The following is an 18,161-nucleotide window of genomic DNA, read 5'->3' on the forward strand; positions in this document are numbered from 1 at the left end:
TGAAAGGATAAATAGACTAATCATCAAGTACAGTTGGAGATTTTAATATTTGTCTCAGTAACTGATAGAACATATAGACAGAAAATTAGTAAGGATATAAAATATTTGAACAACACTCTTAGTCATCTTGGCCTAGCTGATGTCTACAAAACACCCAACAACAGCAAATGTTGTTTGGTGTTGAACATTCACCATGGTAGACCATTTGCTGAGTTATAAGGCAGGTCTGAATATATTAAGTCTTAAATTTATGAATGTAAAAGAATTGAAGTGACACACATATGTGTTCTGATTTGCAACTGAGTTAAATTAGAAATCAGTAACCATGAAAAATCTCTAAATAAATTAAAATGAAAAAGCCCACTAGTAAATAACTCATTGATCAAAGAAGAAATCAAAGACTGTCTTAAACTGAATGATACTGAAAACTCAACATGTCAGAACTTGTGGGATGCAGCTGAAGCAGTACTTAGAAGGAAATTTATAGTTTTAAAGGCTAAATTAGCTGGGCACAGTGGCATATGCCTGTCATTCCAGCCACTTGGGAGACTGAGATGGGAGGATCCCTGGTGGCTAGGAGTTCAGGGTGGCAGTGCTCTATGATTGTGCCTGTGCATAGCCACTGTACTCTAGCCAGGGCAACATAGTGAGACCGGCTTTCTAAAAAAAAAAAAAAAAAAAACCGAGTTAGAAAAGAATGGGTTAAAATCATTGTTCTAAGATTTTTATCTTATAAACCTAGAAAAAAAGAAGCAAATTAAACCCAAATTAAGTACAAGGAAGAAAATAATAAAGAACATAGTGGAAGTCACTGATATAGAAAAAGAACAAACAATAGCAATGAAAGCAAAACTGGTTCTTTAAAAAGATCAATAAAGCTGATAAAACTTTAGCTGGACTGATTTTTTTTTTAAAAAGGGAAGACAGATTATTAATATCAGGAATGAAAGCGGTGACATGAATACATATCCCATAAATATTAAATGATAATAAGGAAGTATTATGAATAAATTTATGCAAATAAATGTGACAATTTATATAAAATGACACATTCCTTGAAAGACAAATTATCAAAAGTTTCTGGAAGAAATGGAAAACCTGAATAGATCTGTATAAAGGAAAGAAATTGAATTAGTCATGTATAAGTTCTCCCATGAAAAGTCCAGGCCCACCTGATTCCCACTGGTGAATTCTATCCAACGTTTTAAGGAAGAAATAATACCAATTCTTCACAACCTCTTTTAGAAAATAGTGAGTAAAGAACATTGACCAGCTTGTTTTATGAGCTCTGCATTACCCTGATAACAAAGGTAGACAAGGACATTACGAGAAAACTACAGGATTTTTCCTTCATGAGAATAGACGCAAAAAATACTGTTAACAAAATGTTAGCAAGTTGAATCCAGCAATATATATGTACATAAAAATAAAGGTTAATACACCTTAACCAGTGACGTTTATTCCAGTTATTCAAAATTGGCTTAATATCTGAACATCAATATAATACACCATGTTAGTAGAATAAAAGATGAAAACGTTGATATCATCTCAGATGCAGAGAAAGCATTTTGGCAATAATAACTCTCAGAATACTGGAAATGTAAGTGAAATTCCTCAACTTGACACAGCACATCTATGAAAAAGCAACATTCTTAATGGTGAGATCATTGAGAAGGAATGCTTTCTACCTAAGATCAGGAACAAGGCAAAGATCTCTGCTGTCAGTGCTTATGTTCAACATTGTACTGGAGGTCAGTGAAATAAAGGGCATACATAAGGGAAAGGAAGAAATAAATCTTTTTTTATTCCCAGATGATACTAAGCTATTTTAGTGAGTGAATTCTAATTAGTGAATTTAATGAGGTTATAGGATACAAGGTCCATGCATGAAAATCAGTGGTATTTCTATATGTAACCAACCTACAATCAAACTGAAATTTCTAAAACAGTTCCATTTATGTGAGCATAAAGAAATAAAAATATTTAAGAGGAAATTTAACAGAAGCTGTGCAAGACCTTTTCATAGAAAACTGGTAAATGTTGCTGAAAGTTAATAGAGGGATATACCATAGTAGTGGATTTGAAAGCATATTATTAAGATAAACTTATTTTTTTCTATAGATTGAATGTAATCCCAACCAAACTCCCAGAAAGCTTAAAAAAAAAAAGTTGGCAAGCGTATTCTCATGTTTAAATGGAAATAAAGAGAACCTAGAATGGAAAAAATGATTTTAGGCTGAGCGCAGTGGCACACTCACACCTGTAATACCAGTACTTTGGGAGGCCGAGGCAGGAGGGTTTCGTGAGTTCAGGAATTCAAGACCAGCCTGGGCAAAATAGCAAGACCAAATCTCTACTTAAAAAAAAAAAATCTACTGGGTGTGGTGGCATGTGCCTGGAGTCCCAGCTACTTGGGAGGCCGAGATGGGAGGACTGCTCAAGCCCAGGAGATTGAGGCTGCAGTGAGCTGAGATTGTGCCACTGCAGTCCAACCTGTGACAAAGCAAGACTGTGTCTTAAAAAAAAAAAAAAAAAAAGGAGAAAAAGTTTGTCCGGGCGTGCTGGTTCATACCCGTAATCCCAGCACTATGGGAGGCTGAGGCAGGTGAATCACTTGAGGTTGGGAGTTTGAGACCAGCATGGCCAACATGGTGAAACCCCATCTCTACTAAAAATACAAAAATTAGCTGAATGTGGTGACACATGCTTGTAATCCCAGCTACTTGGGAGTCTGAGGCAGGAGAATCACTTGAAACTGGGAGGTGGCAGTTACAGTGAGCCAGGATTGCACCACTGCACTCTAGCCTGGGTGATGGAGTAAGACTGTGTCTCAAAAAAAAGAAAAAAAGAAATTAAAAGAGAGAATGGTTTTTAAAAGGAAGAACACAGTTTGAGATGTGAGACTTTATCATAGAGCTACAGTAATCAAGACAGTGTGGTATGGTATAAAGGATAAATGAAGATAGATCAGACACTGAGGTTCAGAAATGGACCTAAACTTATATGATCAACTGATTTTCAGCAAAGGTGTCAAGGTTATATGGAAAAAGAATAATTTTTTCAATGAATTGTGCTGAAATAACTGGATAATTGTTTCCTCACATCAAACACAGAAATTAATCCAAAATGGATCATAGACCTAAATGTAAAAGATAAAGTCATGAAATTCTAGAAGAAAATTTTTCTAGGAGAAAATCTTCATGGCTTTAGATTAAATAAATATTTCTTAGGACACAAAAAGCATGAGCTATAGAAGAAAAAATTGCTAATTTGGACTTAATCAAAATTAAACATTTTTGCTCATGGGTGAATACCCCTAAGAAAATGAAAAGGCAAAGTCATAGATTAGGGGAAAATATTTGCCACACATAGCTCTGAACAAGAACCTGTATCCATAATATATAAAGAACTCATAACTCAGTAAGACTGTCAACCTAATTTTTTTAAAAAGGGGCAAAATAGTTGAGTAGTTATTGTACAAAAGAATATACGTGGCTGGGCGCAGTGACTCATGCCTGTAATCTCAACACTTTGGGAGGCCGAGGCAAGAGGATCACCTGATGTCAGGAGTTCGAGACCAGCCTGGCCAAACTGGTGAAACCTTGTTTCTACTAAAAATACAAAAATTAGCTGGATATGGTGGCGCACACCTGTAATCCCAGCTACTTGGGAGGCTGAGGCAGGAGAATTGCCTCAACCTGGGAGGCAGAGGTTGCAGTGAGCCGAGATTGTACCACTGTACTCCAGCCTGGGCAACAGAGCGAGACTCCGTCTCAAAAAAAAAAAAAAAAAAAGAATATATGTAATTGGTCATTAAACAGATGAAATAATACTAAACATCTTGATCATTGGGGAAATGCAAATTAGACAAAGAAGAAGGAATATACAAGGTCAAAGGAAGGAAGTTTTGTTTGTGTTTTAGGATGGAACTACCTTAAAAACTAAAATCTACATCATCCATCTATCACCTTTTTTCTAGTTCCTTTTTTCTAACTATACAGATATATACATTTTTTGATATTCTGTCAGACCTTCACTGTAGTATGTTTTAATGCAGAACTATTTCTCTTTTCTTCTTGAGTCCTGTTCTTTCTGTCTTCATTACCATTACATCATCAGTATGATATCAGGCTCAAAATTATGAAGTCCTTTATTTGTTTATTCTTCCAGGAGACATTTATCATATTTACTCCTTACTAATAACTTGCCTGCATCTAGGTAGAGATATCAAATTGGTGGTTGGAAATCATGAGAGAGATTGGGGCTGGAGATAAACATTTAGAAGTTATCAGTGGATAGATGGTATTTAAAGCCATGTGTCTGCATGAGATCAGTCAGGGAGGTGTGCATGGATAGGATAAGAGAAGTAACATGACTGATCCCTGAGGTAGTTCAACCTTTGGAAGGCAGCTAAGTGAGGGTGGGTGGCTCAGCCCTTGAAATGAAATGAAATAGCCAGTGAGAATCATGTTTCAGAGGACAAGTCAAGATACTGTAGGAAGAGGACAGATTACATTGTGCACTCCTGCTGATAGGTCAAGTCAGAGGAACACTGAGAAGTGACTACTGGATTTGCCAATGTGAAGGTTACTGAAGTAGGTATAAGAGAAAATAGAAGGAGACGAAATAGAGATGGCTTTTTTTTTGAGAACTTACATTAAGAGGAATGTTGGGTGGTAACTGGAAGGCAACATAGGAGACTTGTTTATTTTATTTTGAAAAGGAAGATTTTATAGCAAGTTTGTAAGCTAATGAAGATTGTCTAGGGAAGCAGGGAAAATTGACAATGTAGAGGAAAGAAGGGAGGAGCAGCGTCCTTTTATGGGTGAGTAGAAGTGGGGCTGAGCACAGAAATGAAGAGGAATGGCCTTTGTTAGGGGCATAGACAGTTCACCCATAGTGACAGGAAGGCAGGCAGTGTTGTGGGCTTAGATTTAGGTCAGTCACTAAATAATTCTTGAGCTTTTAGTACGTACAAGGCACTGTTCAGGTAAAGAAATTTAAATAGAGATATAGATGGTTTAACCAGGTATCTGTTTTTTGTATACCACTATTAGCATCTTAACTGTTTACTAGTATACAATTTTATCATATTGTTTAGTATTCAGTTACATCAGACTATGATACTGAAAAAACTTAGTATTTTTTAGTAATTATTCATTTGTATATCCATTATCTCCCAATTAGATTGTAAACTGCCTATGGGTAGTTGCTTTCACTTATAGCTGTAGTGCTCCTGAGCCAACTGAACAACTGCTGAGATAATCCTAGGAATAATGTATGCTGAGGGTATGCTGTGCTCTCTATGTAATGAGTTCCTCACATTGATTCATCTATGGAAGACTTGCTTGAGCATGGTGGGAGTGATGTCTCTTCAGTGGCACAGTCTTCATTCTATTTCTTACCCTTTAAATAATTCACATTTTTCAGTGCATGGAATTAAATTTTCAAGTTAAGTTATGGTATAGTGGAATATACCATATTTTTGTTTATTAAATTTGTGTTGAAATGATAATGACTAAATCTTAGGAGAGAAATAGTTTATTTTGTATTCTCCTGTATGATCCTTTGAAGATTCTTAATTTTTATCCTGATTCCATTTTTCTCCTTACTATATTTAGTTGCATCCCTTTCTCTACCTAATGGAGGACAAAGTGACATTAGAATCCAATAAATTGTTTCAGTTTTTAATTATTTTCTCATGGGTCTTTCTCTCTCTCTCTATCTCCCCCTTCCTCCCTCCCTCTCTCTCTCTCTCTCTTACCCTCCCTCCCTCCCTTCCTTTCTCCCCTCCCCTCCTGTTCTTGATGGAGTCTTCCTTTGTTGCCCAGGCTGCAGTGCAGTGGCACGATCTCAGCTCACTGCAACCTCCGCCTCCTGGGTTCAAGTGATCCTCCTGCCTCAACCTCCCAAGTAGCTGGGTTTACAGGCATGCGCCACCACGTCAGCTGATTTTTGTATTTTTAGTAGAGACAGGGTTTTGCCGTGTTGGCCAGGCTGGTCTCGAACTCCCAACCTCAAGTAATCTGCCCACCACGGCCTTCCAAAGTGCTGGGATTACAGGCATGAGCCACCATGCCCAGCCTCTCATGCCGGTTTCTTTCTTTTCTTTTCTTTTTTTTTTTTTTTTTTTGAGACAGAGTCTCGCTCTGTTGCCCAAGCTGCCAGGCTGGAGTGCAGTGGCTCAGTCTCGGCTCACTACAATCTCTGCCTCCCAGGTTCAAGTGATTCTCCTGTCTCAGCCTCCTGAGTAGCTGGGATTACAGGTGCCTGCCACCATGCCCGACTATAGAAACTCATGCCAGTTTCTGTAACCATTTGTGTAATAATGAGCTACCTCTATACTGTATCATTCACTATGATATTGTTTCCACTGCTAAATGTTTCTGCTTTTTAGTTTTTTTTTTCTTTCACTTCTTTATGGTAGGTAAAATGTTCTTAAAAGATTCCAAGACCGTACTGTTATTATTATTATTTTTTTTTGACAGTCTCACTCTGCTGCCCAGGCTGGAGTGCAGTGGCACAATCTCAGCTCGCTGCAACCTCTTCCTCCCGAGTTCAAGCAATTCTCCTGCCTCAGCCTCCCAAGTAGCTGGGATTACAGGTGTGCACCACCACACCCAGCTTAATTTTTGTATTTTTAGTAGAAACAGGGTTTCACCATGTTGGCCAGGCTGGTCTTGAACTCCTGACCTCAGGTGATCTGCCTGCCTCGGCCTTCCAAAGTGCTGGGATTACAGGTGTGAGCCACCATGCCTGGCCAGTGTTATCTTTTGCCATAGGTTATTTTATAGATTTTATTTTAATATGTCATCTGTGTTTTTAATGTATGCTGTATATTATTATTGCATATACTTAGGTATTAGTTATCCATAATGGTGCAACAATATTACCACAAACAGTTGCTTGAAACAACATGCATTTATTATCTCACCATTTCTGTGTGTCAGGAATGTATGTGTAGCAGAGTTGGGTTCTCTGCTTAAGGGTCTCACAAAGCTCCACTCAAGGTGTTGGCCAGAGAGGTGGTTTCATCTTAGACTCAATGGGTGATGGATCTGCTTGCAGACTTACACAGTTGGCAGAATTCAGTTCCTGTAGGCTGCTGGACACAGGGCTTCAGTTTCTTGCTGGCTGTTAGCTTGAGTCTGCTCTCAGCTTATTGCCCTGTGGCCCTCTCCATATGGCAGCTCACAGCATTGCAGCTTGTTTCTTCAAAGCCAGTAAGGAAGATAGTCTTCTTCAAGACAGGCATTATAGCTTTATGTAATGTAATTATGTACACATGATTATTCTGTCTCTTGGTTTGAAGCAAGTTGCAAGTTTCATTCACACTCAATGAATGTGAACACCAGGAAACAGAGCTCTTTGGAACTAAAGTTTATCTGCCACAATTTATTTGCTATATCTTTACATGAGATACGTGTTTCTTTTATTCAGTAATTTTTACTACTTATTTGGAGTGATAATTGTGGATTTTACTTTTTCTAACTAGATTCCATTGGCCGTGACATCCCCAAAATGCTTGAATTATTTAAAAATGGACATGAAATTAAGGTAGATGAAGAAAGGGAGAACTTTCTCCAGACCAAAATAGCAACAGTAAGTTACAATGAAAATTATCAAATAATCCTCTTTTTTTTGTTGTTCAAGTAATTCTTTAATAATTTATAATATTATAAAATGCCAGTCATTTGAACTTGTTTTTGGCACTAGCATTAAGAATGGCATTAAACATATGCATAGATACTTTTTTTATTCTATAAATTAAACTCATAAATTTTAATGGTACTTGAGAATTTCTTCCAGAGTTATGTGCTACTCTCACATTTACTTGTACTTTGCCTTATTTATCTGTTTTATGTATACACTTTTGTATTTATGTATTATATTTTAAGCTTATTGAGAATAGGGTTTAGATTTTGTATGTCCCCCTAATCAAGATTGCATAATGCTGAGCACATAGTAGGTGTTCAATACTACTTTAGTGGAATTGAGTAATTTGCTTTATTTTAATGAATTATGTCCAATTTTCTCTGCTAATGTTTTTAAAATTGTTTGCCTGCTTTTAGAAGATGCTGGAAATCAGTTTCCAAAGCCATTTTTAGGATACTAATGTAGATATGCCACATTTCTAGGACTGTGTTTTAAAATATATTGTCATTACAAACATTAAAGTTATTTATACTAAAGAATCTCTAAAGTGCCTATCCAACATATGTAATTTTTTTCTTGTTCATTTACTATAGGAATAACAGTAATTGATAAATTGATAGCAAAATTTAAACAGGACCTACCAAGTGTCAGTTGCTATTCTAAACAATTTTTGTATATTCTGTCTTTTAATTGTTAGCCATATGAGAGGTAAAATGATCACCCCGTCTTATAGATGAAGGCATGCAAGCCCAGAGAAGTTAAATAACTTTTCCAAGGTCTCACAGCTACTATGAGGCAGAATAAGCATTTGAACTTTGGCAATTTCCTCAAGTCCAGGCTCTTTATCCCTATACCATCTTGTCTCATGACTGGAATTATTTGAATAGCTATTATTCTTTCTCTTTGCCTTCCCATCTTACTCTTAAGGGGAATTCTGCATTATAGCTAGTAGTCCAAGCTCATTGAGCTGTGCCCACTGCAGGTCATCAGAAATATAGAAAAAGCTGAGTGACACAGCCTAGGCAACGTGGTGAAACCCCATCTCTATAAAAAATACAAAAAAATTAGTTGAGTGTGGTGGCATGCACCTGTCGTCTAGCTACTTGGGAGGCTGAGGCGATCCCTGGGATCACCAAGGTTGCAGAGTGAGACCCTGTCTCAAAGAAAACAAACCAAACCAGAAAGTAAAGAAAAAGCTGGGTGCTATGTTGCCCAGGCTGGCCTCAAACTCCTATGCTGAAATAATCCTCCCTTAGCCTTCTGGGTAGATGGGACTAGAGATGTATGCCACCATGCTAGGCTTCTCAGCTAGTTTTATGGTCAAAAAACAAAAAAACTTGCTTTAGAAATGGAGCAAAGCAGGTTTAATCTAGTTGGGGAAACCCCAGCTTGCCATCATTATCATCAAAGCTCAGCTCCAATTTATTTGGCACTGAGCTCTGCTCCAGTCTAATGTTGGAATTTCCTTGTTCCCCAAAAGGCCTTTGGCAGCACTTCTTGTTTCTTAGGGTTGACAACATTGTAATTGAAAAACCAAACAAATGAAACATAAAATACAGATTTTAAGAGTCTATTCTGAAGTTGTAGAGACTGGAGTTTGAATACCTACCTTTTCAGCTACTTCAGAGATGGCAGATTTTAAGCAAGTTTCTTAATGTTGTTGTGTCTCAAATTTCCTCATCTATAAAATGTGTATAATAGTACTTATTTCACTATGTGGTTTTGAAGATTACATAAAATTTTAAAATGGTAACATCTATTGTTATTGTTTTGGTTGGCCTTTTGGGCCTGTGGAATATCCTTATAAGGCTCTTTTTAGCTGGATTAAATCTGTCTTAAGTAATGTTTTCAGTATATTCAGTAGTTAATAGTTTATGGAGATCCTGACTCAGTATATAAGAAACCATGACATCACATTCATTTCTTTCAACAAATACCATAGTGATTAAGACATAGGTCTTAATCACTAAGTAGTAGATCACTAAGTAGTAGATCAGACTACTTGGATCTTTTGGAGATATAATTTCTTAATGAAAAAGAAATTATGTGTTTAAAGAGTTTTTTTTTTTGAACACTTAGTATTGCAGTATAGAAGGATGTTGAGAGTGGGTTTTAGATTCCTGTTGTCTTGATTCAAACCCTTGTTCCAGCTAGAAAGAGCTGTACCCCCTTGCTCTCTGAGCCTCAATTTTTCCCCATTTCCCATTTCTCCTGTATATAAAATGATGGTAATAATATGTACCTTCTAAGCTAGGAAGGAATAGATGAGATAATAACATAATAACCGTTTAGCAGAGTACTTCTGGCTAAGGGGGAGTAACAGGGACCTAATTTATCCTCCTACCTAAAACAGTCAGCATTATTTGATACCAAAACCAGACAAAGAAAACCACAATGCAGTATCATTCGTGAATATAGATGTAACAATTGCAAACTAAATTTTAGCAAATAGAATCCAGCAATATATAAAAAGGGTAACATATCATGCTCAAGTAGGGTTTATTCTAGGAATGCAAGGTTAGTTTAACATTCAACAATTAATCATTACAGTTCAACATATTAAGAAAGTAAAAAACAAAAGCCATATGAGCATCGCAGTGGATGCAGAGAAAGCATTTGACAGAATCCAACATCTGTTTCTGATTAAAAAGTCTCAGCAAACTAGGAATAGAAGTCCATGTCCTTAACCTGAAAAGAGTGTCTAAGGAAAGTCAAAGCTGACATCATATTTAGTGGTGAAACACTGAATGTTGCATTTCTCCTAAGATCAGGAACAAGACAAGGACATCCGTCTCACCAGTGCTTTTTTTCAACATTGATCTGGGGCTTCTAGTCAGCGCAATCAGGCAAGAAACAGAAATAAAAAGTCAACTAGATTAGAAAGGAAGAAGTGAAACTGTCATTATTCACAGATTACATTCTAGCTACTAGAACAACGAAGTGAGTTAACTAAGGTTGAAGGTAGAAGCTCAATGTACAAAAATGTTTCTGTATAACAGCAAGGAACAATTAGAAATTGAAATGAAAAAGCAACAAATGCCATCTGTAGTAATAGCAAATATATTAAATACTTAGGGGTAAATCTGACAAAGATGTGGAAGATCCATACACCGAAAACTTTAAAACATGGTTAAGAAAAATAAAAAATCTAAATAAATGGTGACTATATACCTTGTTTATGGATCAGTAGACTCAATATTGTTAAAAATATCAATTTTCCCCAAGGTAATCTATAGATTCATAGCATTCTCAGTCAAAGTACCAGTCAACAGTTTTGTAGAAACTGACTAGCTGATTCTAAAATTCATAGAAAAATGCAAAGTATCTAGAATAGCTAAGACAACTTTTTTGAAAAAGAACAAAGTTGGAAGTCTACCTGATTTCAAGATTTATAAAGCTGCAGTAATTAAGACAATGTGGTATTGACATCAAAAGAAAACAGTTAATGGAATAGAATAGAGAGTCCAGAAAGAAAGACAAAACATGCATATATGGACAACTGATTTTCCACAAGGTACAATGGCATTTTTTCTGGAGAAAGGATAGTTCTTTCAACAAACAGTACTGGAACAGTTGGATATCTATATATCATAAAATGAAATTCAACCAATACTTTAAGACATATATAATGATTAAGTAAAAATGAATCAAAGACCTAAATGTAAAGCCTAAAATTATAAAACTTTGAGAAGAAAAAGTTGGGTTAGGGGATGTTTCTTAGATAAGACATGAAAAGCATGATCCATAAAAGAAGAAATTGATAAATCACCCTATAAAAATTAAAAGCTTCTACTCTTTCAAAGACACTGTTAAGAGAAAGAAAAGACAAATTACAGACTGGGAAAAATATTTGAAAATCATATATCTGATAAATTCAAAATATATAAAGAACTGTCAAAAACTCAATAATAAAACTACCCAATTTTAAAAATCAGAAAACATATGAACACACCTCACTATGGAGATATATAGATGACAAACACATGGAAAGATGCTCAGCATCTTTAATCGTTAGGAAATGTAAATGAAAACCACAGTGGGATAACACACATCTATTTGGAATGAATAAAGTTAAAAAGACTGGCCATACCACCTGCTGTAAGGATGCGGTGGGACTTGAGCACTCTTACAGTGTTTGTGGGTATGTTAAATGATGCAACCTCTTTGGCAAACAATTTGGCAGTTTCTTAAAGTTGAACATCCACCTACTATATGATCCTGCCATTCCACTTTCAGATACTTAGGAGAAATGAAAACATGTGTCCATACAAAGACTTGTAAGCAAGGGTTCATATCAGATTTATTTGTGATAGCCCCAAACTGGAAAATTTCCAAATGTTCACTGCAGGTGAATATAAAAAAATTTCTTCAGTAATAAAAAGAAATAAAGTTGATACATTCTACCATATTGATGGATTTCAAAATAATTTTGCTGAGTGAAAGAAGTTAGAAAAAAGGGAGCACATCCTGTATGATTCTTTTTGTATAAAATTCTGGCAAATGCAAACTAATGTATGATGACAGAAAGCAGACCAGTGGTTGCCTTGGGGCCAGAGGTGGGTGAAGAGGGGCAGGAAGGAAGAATTACAAAGGCACACAGTAAATTTTGGAAGTGATTGTTATGTTATTCTGACTGGTGATTGTTGCATGTGTGTATACATAAGTCAAAGCTTAGTGAATTGTACGCATTAAGAATGTGGAGGATATCCAATGGAATACTATGTAGCAATAAAAAAGAATAAACTAAGGATACATGGTACAACATGGATAAACCTCAAGAATATTATGCTCAGGGAAAGAAGCCAGACACAGAAACTACTTGCTGTATGATACCATTTATATGAAATACTCAGAAAAAGCAAAAGTATAAAGACAAAAAGTAGATTAGTAGTTGCATAGGAGGGGTGGGAGGAAACAGGTATTAATGCTAAGTGTGCATGGTCGTATTGGGGTGATAATGTTTTCAAACTGATTTATGGTGATGGTTGCACAACTCGATCAACCTACTAAGAAACATTGAATTTTACATCAGAAAATGGTAAATAATATATGCAAAGTATGCATCTATAACATTAATTAAAAATGTGCAGTATGTCAAGTTTTAGAAAAGTAAAACAAGGTTTTAGTTTTACAAAGTAGTAAAAAACTGTACCATTGTATTATGCAAAATAATTGTTTTGTAAATTTTATTATTAGAATTATCTTATAGTTAAAAATTTAGAAATGATTTTACAGCAATTTAATGAGGTTTCCTTGAGTGAAATTATTCTTATTATGCAGTTGAAAATATTGAAGATGTGGTATTTGTGTGTGTGTGTGTGTGTTTGTCTATAGCCAATATGTTATGACAAATTGATATAGAATGAGTGCAGCAGATAAAAGGGCACTGACGGTATCACATGCCTATTAAGCGTCCTTATTTTGGATAAAAGGAAGATATCTAGAACAGGGGTCAATAAATGACAACCAGGGGCCAAATCTGGTTGTGGCTGTGGCCTGTTTTTGTATAGCCTGTGAGCTAACAATGGTCTTTACAGTTTTAAAGGTTGTAAAAAATAAAGGATAGCTACAGAGACTGGATATGGCCTGCAAAGCCTAAATAATTCACTATCTGGCTCTTGATTTGCTGACTTCTGATCTAGAAAGATGTTTTTTGGGAGAGTGAAATGGATTAGTTTTGTGTGTCTACTTACCTGTACAGGAGAGACTCTCACCGTAGTTAAATCATCTTGATGTTCTGTGTTACGATTCTGCATTTCAAGATCCATTTCTAGTATTGATGTAATACGGAATTGATCTTGAGTAGTTTATAGTTTTCCTTCTGTATCAATGTGCTAAATATAGTCAGTTGAATGATCTTTCTTAATTATTTAACTTGAGGATTAGTATCTTGGATATTAGAACTCAGCCACTACTGCCTTTGTATATCCGAACTGTGTATACTAATGCTCTTACAGTCAGCCAGTATCTAACATTTGTCAGCAGTACTTGCAGGTAAATTAGTTTTTTTCGCTTCTCTTTGCTTATTTTTTAGATAGGGTCTTACTGTATCACCCAAGCTGGAGTACAGTGGCTTGATCTCAGCTCCCTGCCAGGCTCAAGTGATCCTCCCATCTCAGCTCCTTAACCCAGTAGCTGGGACTGCAGGTGTGCGCCACCATGCCCAGCTAATTTTTGTATTTTTTGTAGAGACGGGTTTTGCCATGTTGCCTAGGCTGGTCTCCAACTCCTGGGCCCAAGTGATCTGCCCACCTCAGCCTTGCAAAGTTATGGGATTACAGGCACAAGCCACTGCCCCGGCCTTAGTTTTGTTCTTAGTATTTCCTACCATTTGTACCTGTAACTTACATAGTCATGAAATTGGTTATGTCTTATGCTATCAAATCAAATGCTCATATCAGTGAAAATGTCATAAGATGATACGTTGAACATCATGAAGACAGAACAAGTTATTGGAATATGTTATTTTTTAATCAGTTATATTGCTATCACATAGACACCATTTATTTTCTCTCATAGCATGAAGCATAATTGGTTGGGATAAAAGCAAGCTGCCAAGAGATCAGATAAAAGGGAAAAGTCTTAGAGCATAAAACTGAAAATAAAGAGCTACAGAGGAGAAAAAGTACATTTCTTCAACCTTTTTCCCCCAATGGCTCTTTCCATGACATAGAAATGAAACTAAGGCAGATTCTCAAAAAATGAATTTGAGACATATGTACCTGGCCAATGTTTATATTCTAAATAGCAGTTTAATTTCAGATAGTAATTAAATAATTTTAAAGGGATTTATCTGAGTTTGCTATATAGAAAATAATATAGTCATAATTCTGCTATCCAGATAACTTTTGAAATTTAAAAAATTTCAAATTAATATACATACATGGTTAAATTCAAATAATTCACAAAAGCATATTAAGAAACACTAGAACCCATTTCCCTGCAATAGTTTTCTTGTGGAACTTAAAAAACTTTTAATTAATATATGTACATGGTTAAGTTAACTTACAAATGCATATAAAGAAACACCAGAGCCCCTTTCCCTGCAATTGTTTTCTTGTGGAATTTCCATTTACAGTTTTATTTTTGTTCTTCCAGAAATATTAAGGCATAAACCTAGGCACCGTTATAAAATTCATTTAATTATATTATGCCACACATACTATTCTGTAGCTTTCTTTTCTGTGCATAAAAATGTAGCATGGATGTCTTCAAATATATAGTATGAATGTCATCAAAGATGCAAAGAGATCTGCCACATTCTTTTTAAGGCCTGCATAGAGTTGTATTCTATCATATACCATAATCAGTTCCTTATTGATGGGCCTTTAGTTTGTGTCCCGATTTTTGCTATTGCAAATGATACTTAATGAAAATTTCACAAAGAAATATTGCCAAAATTCTCCAAGTATATCCATAAGGTAAATTTATAGAAATAGAGTGTATGTTGAAAATTTTATTATATGAATTCCCAAATTACTTTCTAAAATGTTTATACTAATTTATCATTATCCAACAGTGTGTTAAAGTACTTGTATCTTTATACCCTCACTAGCATTGGGTATTATCACACTTAAACATTTTGTCAGTTTGAAAGTTGATATAGGTGTGAGTGTGAGCACATGTGTACTTTTAACAGCTTAAAAATTTCAGTGTGAACATTATCGTTGTTTCTTTGGTTACAGTGTTATTCTCTTTTACTCCTTAAGATTCTGAATTTCCTCATCTGTCCACCATTCTTATTTCCTTTATTTTCATATTCCTAGCCCCACTCTTATTCTCCACAACTCTCTTTTTTTGTGTATGCAGTCTCCTATTGACTCCTTTTACCATAGACCCTTTCTGACTCACCCCTACCATCACCTGCTCTGTTTACAAGTGCCTGGTAAATAAAATTGACAAGAGCCATGATCATTGAAAGTTGCTTGTAAAATTGAAGTGTTCACAAACACTGAGATTGCCTGGCATTTGCTAACTACTGAAAAGAAAGCCTTTTCTACCCAGTAGAAAAGGGGACCGGTTTTTCTGACCCATGATACAGTAGGGATTTTTAATGTATCCTATGTATTTAAAAAATTATCCTTATTTTTTGACTTTTCTTAAGCTTTATTCTCTGATCAGGTAAAATTATCGTTAGCTCATTTAGAATCTAAGTATAAAAAAAAACAGAAAACAACCAACTTAATGTGTAAATTCTCTTTAACAAATATGTAAAAATACTGGCTCTGATCCAGACACAATGCTGGTGATACAAAAAGATTATGACCTTTTTTTCCTCAAGAAAAATACTTCTCGTAGGGGAGATAGATATGTAAATAAAGTACAGGAAAATGTGGTGAGTATAATAATAGAAATGTGTATATTGGGCTGGGTGCAGTGGCTCACACCTGTGATCCCAGCACTTTCGGAAGCTGAGGTGGGCAGATCACCTGAGGTCAGGAGTTTGAAACCAGCCTGGCCAACAAGGTGAAATCCCTTCTCTCCTAAAAATACAAAAATTAGCCAGGCATGGTGGTGCATGCTGTAGTCCCAGCTACCTGGGAGGCTGAGGCAGGTGAACTGCTTTAACCTGGGAGGCGGAGGTTGCAGTGAGCCGAGATGCGCCACTGGACTCCAGCCTGGGCAACAGAGCGAGACTTCATCTCAAAAAAAAAAAAAAAGGTATGTGTTTATATATATACATGATATAGAAGTTACAGAAAAGTAGAAATGATTGTTTGGAGTAGCAATGGAACAAGTAGGTCAAGGGTGGGTTCTAGGAGGAGTTCGAAAATATATTCCAGGTAGATAAAGGGTCGTTCGTATTTCAAAATAACATGCATGATGATCGATGGACCACACATTATTGATTCAACTGTTTTAAAGAAACCAAATAACAGTGATTTAACTTTGATAGAAAGTTAATTTTCTCCCAAGTTTAAATTGGTTTTCAGCTCAGGGCTTCTTTGCTCCACAGGATTATCCAGGGATCAAGGTTTCCACCCCACCTCTTTTTTGTTGTTGCAGTCTTCTAGGGTTTTCTTTTCTATGTGGCTGAAGCCTGCTGACTACTATGTCTGAATTGTAGCCTGTGTGAAAGAGGCAAGAAGAGATACAGAATAAGCAATTTCTTACAAGCATGTGAGCTATTGCCCTCATCACTTTTGCCCCATCCCATGGTCCGTAGCTTAGTCATACAGCTTAGCTCAAGGTCTGTGTTTTGTAGCATCTAGGTGGGTGATCATGTGATCATATACCTGGCTAAACTTTATTAAAAGAAGAGGAGAGAGATTTGGGGAGAAATTAAGGTTTTGCCATACCTGAGGAAGAACCAGGAAACCTAAAGGAATAAGAAAATAGAAGGCAAGAATTTTTTTGTTGTTGTTATATCCCCAACTCCTAGAAGAGTGCCTGACATATAGTAGGTACTCAATAAATAATTGTTGGATGAATATATATATATATATATGTATGAATAAACAAAATTTTCTAATTTAAGATCAATTAGAAATTATTAAAACAACATTTCAAATTATATAGTGAATCAGTGGGAAAGCTTTTGTCTACAAAATTTAACCAATGTGACACTAAACTTTTAAAAGTGGAGTAATATCGCTGGAATTGTTGGAATTTCACAAAATGGCAGAATTAACTGTCTTGTCCTCTATTTATTATAAAAATATTTAGGCAGGTGTATAGTTTGATGTTACTCAAGAAAGTTAAAACGTGTCCAAATATTGTAGCATTAACCTGTCAGAATAGAGACTTTGAAGTAATTTTTAAAGGGTGACTGTTAGTATTTTATAACATACCACAAATCCATTTTATATTAGCTGTGAGGCTCTCAGAACTTGCTTTGTTTTTTTTTCACTGATAGATTTCTTGCATGATTTAAAATACTTGGCCTTCAGCCTGCTTCTCCAGAACACTTCTAAGTGTAATCGAAGGCCACTTACATTGTTGCTGGGTTTTCTTCACTTGTTCTTCATTATAAGATAAGAGTTCTTTCTAATTTTCTATAAATGTTGACTATCCCATTTTACAGAGGTATATATAATACCTTTCTGTTTGTCAAAAACTAAAATGTTCTTTCCTTTCACTTTTGTTAATATTGACTACCTCACATATTTCAAAAACAAAGAAAAGTGATAGCATTGTAGTTGAGGTTTCTTTCATTTGCTGAGAGTGGTAATCAAAGAATGGAACTTTCCACTAGGAAAAAATTACTTAAGCTATAAAATACGGTATATTAGGACTTGTCATAAGAAGTATTTATCAACAAAATAGGGCATGGCTATAGTTTAAAGAAAAATTTAAAATGTGTTTATTTGCTTTTTTTAGCCTTTCATAACATTTAATACCATAATAAATTACATAACTCTCATGACCTATTATATATATTCAAGAACCTATAAAATATATATATTCAAGAACCTGTAAAATCAGATCCATGTTATATATATATATGTATATATGTATGTGTTTTCTAGTAGCAATTAGCAGACTTTTATGGCTGAATCCAGTTG

General features: G+C 35.5%; 1 protein-coding gene across 1 annotated transcript in view; it reads left to right on the top strand.

The window, feature by feature from the left end:
* MRPL1 (mitochondrial ribosomal protein L1) overlaps positions 1-18,161 on the top strand; it is a 100,554-nt gene that overhangs the window by 49,508 nt on the left and 32,885 nt on the right. The window contains exon 7 of the mRNA XM_004038870.5: positions 7,496-7,602. Within this exon, the coding sequence (XP_004038918.1) occupies positions 7,496-7,602 (107 nt within the window). The remainder of the gene's footprint in view (positions 1-7,495; positions 7,603-18,161) is intronic.

The sequence above is a fragment of the Gorilla gorilla genome, chromosome 3, assembly GCF_029281585.2.
Source record: "Gorilla gorilla gorilla isolate KB3781 chromosome 3, NHGRI_mGorGor1-v2.1_pri, whole genome shotgun sequence".
NCBI classification, from domain to species: domain Eukaryota; kingdom Metazoa; phylum Chordata; class Mammalia; order Primates; family Hominidae; genus Gorilla; species Gorilla gorilla.